At 47.6% G+C, this 10000-nt stretch overlaps 1 protein-coding gene across 9 annotated transcripts in view; it reads left to right on the forward strand.

Annotated features, from left to right (window-relative positions):
• Positions 1 to 10000, forward strand: part of dysf (dysferlin, limb girdle muscular dystrophy 2B (autosomal recessive)) — a 76520-nt gene that overhangs the window by 43737 nt on the left and 22783 nt on the right. For all 9 annotated transcript variants that reach the window (XM_031584586.2, XM_031584591.2, XM_031584590.2 and 6 more), the window contains 4 exons: positions 1701 to 1802; positions 2102 to 2263; positions 2994 to 3159; positions 3457 to 3530. In XM_031584586.2, the coding sequence (XP_031440446.1) occupies positions 1701 to 1802; positions 2102 to 2263; positions 2994 to 3159; positions 3457 to 3530 (504 nt within the window). The remainder of the gene's footprint in view (positions 1 to 1700; positions 1803 to 2101; positions 2264 to 2993; positions 3160 to 3456; positions 3531 to 10000) is intronic.

Genomic DNA, 10000 nt, shown 5'->3' on the forward strand with positions numbered 1-10000 from the left:
TCTCCCAGTGTTCTTGGAGCATCAGGCTGCACATAGCAGCAGCATTGCTACGTTTATCTGTAGCATCGTCTTCAAAAACTATGGGAATGCTAGATAGATCTGTTGGCAATGTACTGCACCTTGTCTTGCCCTTTGAATGTTATGACAGAAGATCATTACAGCAAATATAAATATATGTATTCAACACAAGGGGGGGGCAGTGAGTCATAATGGATCTGCTCCCTTCAGAGAGGAGCCTCCTTGCACAATGGCATCCAGTATCCTTGAGTACGTTTGCTGAATAACCTGTCTCACTAAACCATAATAAATGGCGAGGCTTTCGAGAATGAGGATAGTGGGACTGAACAGCTAATGACTTTCATCCTTTTTTTTAATGGATTCAAACACAATGCTAGGAAAATGTTCGGGGGTAAGGGGATTATGGAGGAGGTGTTGCGGAAAAATCTGGATCTGGAGCTGTGAGAGCCAAGACCATATCCCGCCCTGTTTCCCATTTGGGGAGAATCCTCCTCGCAAAAAACATCTCTGGAGATGGCATTCAGAAATGAACCAGGGGCTAATTAATGGAATAAATACATTACAAACAGATAGATGGAAAAGCAGTGTATCCACTTACTGCACACACACACACACACACAGAAACACACACACACAGAAACACACACACACACACACACACACACACACACAGACACACACACACACACACACACACACACACACACACAGAAACACACACACACAGAAACACACACACACACACACACACACACACACACACACACACACACACACACTTACATGTGCATACTCACTCATACACCCATACAAGCGCTTGTTGTAATAAGCTGTACTTTTGTAAAAGACAGCTTTGTGTGAGAGTGCTGTGGTCATCATCTTGCAATCAGGCCTTGAGTGCTGTACATGTTCCCCCTGCCTTCCCTCTCCTCTTGTCCCAGGCCTCTGGCTTTGCTCCTTCTCTTATTAAGTGTTTGCTTTGACAGCATTACACTCCTACATACTTATTTGCATGGACTCCTACCATGACCGGTTCTCTGCTTGCCTTGATACGGTGTCTTACCAGGTCATTAACTTGCTAATTTGGAGACGTTGTGTTTGCGACTAAATCATCCGTGTTGGGTCTGCTGTATCTCACTGCAGCAATGGCGCCTGTGTTTTGACTTGTCCTAATGAATACGTTAGCAAAAAGCCTTGTTTAACTGCATGATTTTTTTCAGAGACACACCTCGGAGTTTTTGTCTCTGGCTAATTAATGTCAGACGTTACGCACACACACAAATACACTGAGCCACATCACAGTAGGCCCACTGCGCCACTGTAGGGTAAGAGTCATCGTTTACAATCAAGCTACACTTCCACCTAAATTATGGGTTTTAGACTAATATTCTTGGGAAAATGAGTCATTATCATTGCTAATGGGAATCATCTCACTTTGAGATTTACAACCACGAGAACGAGACACATATTTCAGTGTAATAAACATTTGCAGAGACATCAGCCGTGATTCACGATTATAGAAAGAGCCATTTTGAGCAAACCCGAGCGTGATCTCTGCGTTTGTGTGCAGCATGTGTAGAAGAACTAACTCTTGGATCGAAGCTATTTGTTATACATCACGATGTGCGCTTCTCCCGTATGTCACTACAATGTCAGTCTCATCTCTCTATCTCCGTGACTAGCCAGAGGACTCGGACCTGCCCTACCCGCCCCCTCAGCGAGAACCCAATGTGTACATGGTTCCCGAGGGCATCCGACCCGTTCTGCAGCGCACAGCTATAGAGGTAACAGTGCAGTTGAATCTGTGTAAACAGACTATGAATCTGTGTAAACAGACACTGTTGAATCTGTGTAAACAGACACTGTTGTGTGAACGACCATTGATCATCCATCTGATTGTCACCTAAATATCAGTTTGATGCGACTATATAGAGCTGTTAATGAAATGTCATGGTGTTAAAGAAATGTGTAATTGCACTTTCCAAGGCTTTCTCTTTTTTCTTTCTCTTTCCTGCTGTTAGTTTGGTTAACATCTCATTCAAAGTGATGAGATCCCCCCCCCCATTGACCTTTGACCCCGTAGATCTTGGCGTGGGGATTGCGCAACCTGAAGAGTTTCCAGATGGCCAGCGTGTCCTGCCCAAGTCTGCAGGTGGAGTGCGGTGGCCGCATGGTGCAATCATGTGTCATCCGTAACACCAAGAAGAACCCCAACTTTGATGTCAACACACTCTTCATTGATGTGGTATGACACACACACACACACACACACACACACACACACACACACACACACACACACACAAACACACACACACACACATACAGACACACACACACACACAAACACAAGGATGAATTTGAATTCGTCAGATGCCCTTCAAATCAGTCACTTTATCTATGGCATAAGGCCATGTGGATGACTTCATAGTTTTTATTGGATAATGCTAAAGGCGTAACTGCATGACTAAGTGCCCATAGGTGATGTCCTACTGTACGGGGAGTGTTGGAGCGTAATGGTTTTGGAGGGGCCTGATGACTGTCAGTCTCCACTGCTCCCCAGTAAAGGGCTCGCACGTCTGGTTTTGTTTACACTAACTGGGCTGACTGACTTTCGGAGATCTCAGCCATTTTGTGGAAAGAATGCTGGTGGGTTGGAAACTCCGAAGGCGCACTGTCAGTTGAATCACGCTCCGTATAAGATGGCTGTTGACATGCCCTTTAGTCTGCTTGGTTGAGAGCCATGTTGTTAGTGCAGAGCCCTTTCTCTCATATCTAATGACTTCTGAAACGTTGAAATCAGTGCAGCCACGCTTCAAGGACAGTCGTTCCACCAGTGTCATGACTGACGGAAAGTACCTAATTATTTTCATAAAGATGTCTCTATCCTCATGCCTTGTCCCCCCCTTCTTCCTAACATCCATTCTCATACTCCAAGATGCCCTTTGTCTAACCCCTTTTGTTCTTGCCTGAAGCTGCTGCCCCAAGAGGAGCTGTACATGCCTCCTCTGGTGATCAAGGTGATCGACAACAGGCAGTTTGGCAGGAAGCCAGTGGTGGGCCAGTGCACCATCCACTCCCTGGAGAAGTTCCGCTGCAAGGGAGACGGCCTGGAGAGAGATCCCACCGAGGACGAGATAGGTGAGGAGGAAGGAGGGGAGAAATGGAGATTGATAGATAGGGGGAGAGGAAACAATAGCATAGCAGAAAGCAGAAAGGACAGAAACGGGAATGGTGGCTTGCAAAAGGTTTAGAGATTGGCTAAGGATTGAGAGAGGGGATGGAGGACAGGAAGAGAGAAAACACGAGCAGAGGCCATCTTTGGCAGAGGAGGAGATGGAAAAAGAAGAATAGAGATGAGGGACGGGAAAGCAGGGAGGAAGGGAGCTGTTGCAGCTCTGTCTCCATCTTCATCATGTCTTTGTTTTGAACCAACAGGACAGATGGCACCAACCCCCCGCGATGACATCCTGATCGACATCGATGACAAAGAGCCCCTCATACCTGCACAGGTAAGGTCTCTGACAGTGTCTCTCTACCCACAAGGCCTTGCTCTGGCTAATGAAGGGTCACAGTGAAGGCATCACTCCTGGCTGCTCCTCAGTGGCTCCAGGTCATAGAAAGGAGGTTTCTCCAGGTTTTCCTTGGACAGGAGAAGTGTGTGAGGTATGGTTTTGGGTGTTTGCTTGCCCTCGTTAGAGAGCCCATAACACACTCGCGCCGCGCCACACTCTTCCAGGGGTAGTTTCCCCCCGTCTCTTTAACAACGGAACCAATGGCTCATTCCCACTGTCGGCACGGAGACCGCACCCAGCCAATAAAAAGGAATGTGTTCCTGATGGCTAGCCAATCCTGAGCTCTGGCACTGACACCGTGCCATGACAGGGTGACACTGCTGATCTGGGACAGAGGGCAAGTGTTTCCATAATAAGTGGTAGAGGGAGACCCTGCTCAGGCAAAGCCACAGAAACAGGCAGCTCTGGGTTCAGAGACGCACTTTCATGACGATGAGGTCAGTGGCGGTGGGCTCTTTTTTTTAGGTTTCTGGGGGCACAGACTCATCAATGTCATTTGCCTCCACACTGTACAGAGTTATGAATGTTATGAAGTTATGAATATATATATATATACATATAGTATGTGGCTGTTCAAATGGATGGGAGCAGGGCTTGTACAATGTGTATGTGACGTTCCATCAATCTTTACAAAATAAGAATTGAGAAAATAATTAAAACTGTAATAACCGCATTGAGGATGTGAAAATGGTAACAGTAAGTCACGGTTAATGATTACCGGTGGAACTGAAATATAATTAATTTTGAGGCTTTTGAACCGGAGCTGGACTGCACTGCAGCCATGGCATCTGCTGAACTCCTGAAACCCGGGAGCCTAGCGCTCAGCTCCCTCGGATGTCGCCCAAACGGGCCCTCTTGGAGAGGGATGAGAGAGGTGCCGCATCAGCGAAGGTCACAGCCTGACTGTGTTAATACCACTGAAGTCAGCTCACTGTTTAACTGCTTGACGGCTGGATGACGAACTCCATTGATCCAGGGAACGTGCCGGAATGTTGTTTGGTGCTGGAGGCTTAATTGTTGGCCTGAGCCGGCTGAGACGATGACCAGCTCTGACTGCAGTGTCTGAAGACCGCCCAGATGCTCCTAGAGGCGCTGCTCGAACTCATCAATTCTCTGCCATGACTACAGCTCCAAAATACATTAGAAATCAATAGAAAACAATACAAAAATTAGAGGGGAAGGATTATGAAAATTAGAAAATTGCTTCCATGTTCTGGCTGTAAGCTTTCCGCCTTCATTTGTTTAGTGAGAGAATTGCACAGAACTGAGAAGAAATAAAAAAAAAAAATAAATAAAAAAAAAAAAAAGAAACATTGCAAGGCACAGTACATCCCCTGTAGTTTCCATGGCTGCGTTTAGGAATCCTGATGGGTGAGTTTATTTACACTGCTGACCTTCCACTGTGCACGCTCCGGTCCCTCAGGGGGAGCGGGACATTCTCTCATTTCACACAAAGTGGAAAGATGCTCTTGCCCTTTCAGCCAATTATTTGATTTTCTTCAAAGGCCTACACCCAGCTCTTGTTGAAGCGCATTAAGAAGTCCCGTCCCGTCCCCCCCACCCCCTCCCCCTCTCTCTCTCAGTGCCGTGTTTTCCATTAATACCATCCGAGAGGCGCGTGTAATTGACATGCTCTGGAGCGAATGACGCACTGCCCCCCTTCATTCTGCTGCCTTCATTCTGCCACCCATTACTTTTTGTGGAATACAAACTTACATGAAATTGACACGGCATTAATTGAACAGAGGTGGTGTGTAAGACAAACTCTGTGAGGTTAGGAATACTCATCCGACTGAAAAGGCATTTACTTTGTAGAACACGGTTAAGGCTATGCTCATATCAGCCTGCATTACTCTTGTTTTGGCACAGTATTGTAGCTCTCACTAGCTACCACCAGTTGTGGTTTGACAGAATTCAGCTGACGTTAAGAAAGCAAGGCAGGAGCCTTTTTCGTGGGGACCAAACCAACGCTGATGTTAAATATGCAGTAAATACCCCCTTCAAATCCCACTCCTGATTTCAGATGGCTCGCAACCACAGCACAATGGGCTTTTTTAGAAATGCTGTGTTTTCTATGAGAAAACATTTTTGTCTCATTTGTTCTTTGGCATGACTTGTCAGACTCATCAAATGCATCATTCGAGCCTGCATAAATAAAGGGGACCACAACCGCAGACATCCATGTGAAAATGTGTCTCATGTCTATGGCGTTGTCCTTCAGACACTCGTTGAGAGAGGCAGAGGGAGAGAGAGAAAGAATGAGAGTAGAGGAAATTAGACTTGTTTTGTTAGTGGGAGTGTTTGAAGTGTGTTCAGGTACTTGTTTTGTTAGTGGGAGTGTTTGAAGTGGGTTCAGGTACTTGTTTTGTTAGTGGGAGTGTTTGAAGTGTGTTCAGGTACTGTTTCCTGTGTGAGTGGGAGTGTTTGAAGTGTGTTCAGGTACTGTTTCCTGTTTGAAGTGTGTTCAGGTACTGTTTCCTGTGGGAAGTGTGTTCAGGAACTGTTTCCTGTGGGAGTGGGAGTGTTTGAAGTGTGTTCAGGTACGGTTTCCTGTGTGAGTGGTAGTGTTTGAGGTGTGTTCAGGTATTGTTTCCTGTGGGAGTGTTTGAAGTGTGTTCAGGTACTGTTTCCTGTGGGAGTGGGAGTGTGTGAAGTGTGTTCAGGTACTGTTTCCTGTGTGAAGTGTGTTCAGGTGCTGTTTCCTGTGAGAATGATGCAGTTGTGTTGTGGCACTGTGGTGTGGTCTGGTTCTTTTGTTGGTGTGTTCAGCTGGGGAGGTTCTTGTGTGCAGCGCTCATGCCGAGCTTCACACAGAGAGCTGCTCCCTCCGCAGTCCTTGGCTGGGATTCCCATTTCAGGGGTCTCCTCTCCCCTCAGATGGAGAGATCAAATAGACACAGGAATTCCATGCCTGGGCCGCCCTCCCACTCCGTGTTGGTGTTCCTGAGGGATCCTACCCTCACAGGAAACCCATGCAGGCTGGGAAAGCCAGAAAGGAGAATGTGATCGGGGGCCCGGTCAGCTACTGTTTGGCCTGGCCAGCAGAGAGGCGAGGGAAAGAAAGGGAGAAGACTGGGAGGCAGAAACAGGGAAAGAAACCAGCTTGGAATGACAGAGAGGATATCAGAGTAGACCTGGCAGAGAAATCTGTCGGAATGTTCTGGAATCTAGAACACCTCATATTTTTTTTTAACTTCATTTACAAGTCATCTGCAATTTTTCATCAAAGGAGGCCTCAATTACCTCAGATTATGACACGGCATAAATATATACATCTCTGTGTAAATACCACTTGCAGTTGCCTCTAAAAGATCTTTTGATGGTGAGGTTTTCCTCTCTATATGAAGCGTTAGCTGCAGCACTTCCACAACAGTCCTGGAGTCTGTAGGGATGATGGCCATCTGCGTCTCAGAGTGGCTGGGCTGGCCTTTGATGATGATAAAACACACACACACACACACACACACACACACACACACACACACACACACACACACACAGACACACACACGCACGCACGCACGCACGCACGCACGCACGCACGCACGCACACACACACACACACACACACACACACACACACACACACACACACACACACACACACACACACACACACACACACACACACACACACACACACACACACACACACACACACACACACACACACACACACACACACGCACACACACAGAGAGGGAGTGAGAGAGAGAGAGAGAGAGAGAGAGAATTCTTCAAACACTAAAATGATAAAATCCTTGTGTTTTGTGTTTTGGAGCAAGAGTGGAGGCCGAGGGATCTAAACTAAAGTCTCGGGTACATTAAGTGAAATGGAACCCACATAAACTCCCTACAGACCCCCGCTCTGGTCCCGGGGGAGCCCAAAACTATGTGTTTGTATTCCTGACAGCAGAGGGGAAAATACGCTCTCGTAAGGAGGACCATGTTTGTCACCTCAAATGGGTTGTGATAAAGCCAAATACAACAGTGTGTGTGTGTGTGTGGAGTGGAGAAAGAGAACACGGCTCTGGTGGGTTTAGAGATTAGTTACGGTCTTGAGTGGGTTAAAGAGTGGGCCTTGGAGAGAAAGAGAGAGAGAGAGAGAGAGAGAAAGATAGAGCGAGAAAGATAGAGAGAGAGAGAGAGAGAGAGAGGGAGAATCAGATCCGATCAGATGGAGAATGCATATGACGGGAGTGAGTCCCTCTGATGTGAAGCTCTTCATGCCATACCTCCACTGCATGGCCCTGGGGGTGAGCTATGGAGAGCGCTGATGATCAGAGCCGTCAGAGGCACGCACATACACACACACACACACACACACACACACACATACACACACACACACACACATACACGCGCACACACACACACACGCACGCACGCACGCACGCACGCACACGCACACGCACACGCACACGCGCACACGCACACGCACACGCACACGCACACGCACACGCACACTGAACTCTACTGTAATGCACACTAATGCACTGTGCATCCGCATGTTGAAGTGGACAACAGCAGACTAAGGGGCCTGGTCTTAATTAGCTGTTCTGGCGGGTGCCTGTGTGTTTTTGCTGCTCTGCTGTTGTGTATATATAATGCCCTGGCACTAAGCTGCGGAGGCACTGCGAGGGTTCAGGCCTCTCTCTGATGTGGTGAGGCATTGCGGGCAAACTGCGCTCCCCCCCCCCCCCCCCACCCTGCGCATCCCCCTCGCACGACCCCTCCTACTCACCACAGGCGCCACAAGAACCTCATCTACCCCCCCCCCCCCCCCTCCAGGGGTCAAGGAGGCACTCGGCAAGAGGCCCTGGTGTTGGTGTCCTGTGTTAAACGGCTGGGACACAGTGTTGGAACGAGAGGGGGGACACATGGTTCTCACAAACAACTGTGTGAAGTGGAACACTGAAGATCATGGAGTTTGCTTTATCACTCCACACTAGAGATTTTTGAGTGTACTACTTTCAACTTTTCTACATACCGTATGGTCGTAGAACTCCTAGTGCTTGGCGAGGACTTCTGTGTCATAATATCTCATGTGTACTCGATGGTTATAAAGGGACGTAATGTCATGGCGTTCTTAAATTATTCAGGCAACTGTTTCCCGATCTCACTGATTGTGCCACTCATTTGATACCATGCATATATCAGATAGGTCAGCTTTGCCCTTTGAGCTTTGAACTCTATGCAATATGTTTTGTTTGTGTGTTTTTGCGTGAGACTGAGTTGTATGTTGTACGTTTTTTAAGGATTTATGACCCTTGCCTCTCAGCCCAAGTTAATTTGAAATCAAGGAGGAAGGTCTTAATTACCAGGACGTTTTTTTAATCAGACATCGCTCAAGCCCTGGGGAGCTCTGCTATTGTGTTAGAATAAATGCCTTTGTCTGCAGAGCCACACGTCCCCGCACTCTCTATCCCAGACCAGTGAGGATGCGTGGTGGTGTGGGCCAGAATGGGTGTGCCACTCGCTCGAAGTGTCTCTGCCAGGGAGATGAACGGGTGAGGCTGGCGCCTTTGTCTGTCTGAGTTGGCAGCGTTGGCTGTGTTTGGCCGCTGTTTGTTAGAAACCAGAGGGACACGCCCGCACTGAGTGGGGCATTGGGGTGGCACCGTCAGCATGACCTCATCCCCCCCCCCCCCCCCCCCCCCCGAAAATCACATGAGGGCAAAACACTAAGAGGCTGACCTTGACGAATGATGTCAAGCCCATTCCTCTATCTGCCAGAAAAGTAATTGGAGTGAAGGGGACACCCTGAGTGTCCCTGGGTGCATAGTCACCCCCCCCCCTCCCCCCCACCCCCTACAAAGTGAATCTTTTACTGGGCTATGTTTTGAGGTGAAATATGGTCAAACAGAGGAGTGTCAGTAAGAGACAATTTATGAGATACTTTATGAGAATATTGTTTCGTTATTGCAAAGCATGAACTCTGCAGTGGACTCCGTCAGGATTGCTGCAGCTCATTGTCTTGTTATTGCAGAAGATTTACATGCGTTCCTCCAGGGATTTTCTTGTACGGATTTTATTTCATTATTTTTCATTGTTTATTTAAGTTGAGTAAATTTTCACCCCGTTAATTTTACCATTGGTTTGACACTTTTACGCCGTGTGACTCACAAAAGTAACAATGATTTGATTTAGTGTTCGGAGGCACACTGGTGCAGTTGCCTGTTGTGTGTATTATGTCTGTCACCAATTAGTGTTTTCCCTTCCTGCATCAACATGGCGAGGGAAAGGCTAAAAGCCGTCGCATGTGTCTTTCAGACTTTGGGGCAGTTTGGCTAAAGATGTGAAGGGACGAACCCTTCAAGGCCCTACAGAGCACAACATACACCCCCATACGCTCCCATCCTTTAAAGGTACAGTCTTCGATTCTGGCAAAAGGCTGTCGATTTGAG

This window comes from Clupea harengus, chromosome 18 (genome assembly GCF_900700415.2).
Source record: "Clupea harengus chromosome 18, Ch_v2.0.2, whole genome shotgun sequence".
NCBI lineage: Eukaryota > Metazoa > Chordata > Actinopteri > Clupeiformes > Clupeidae > Clupea > Clupea harengus.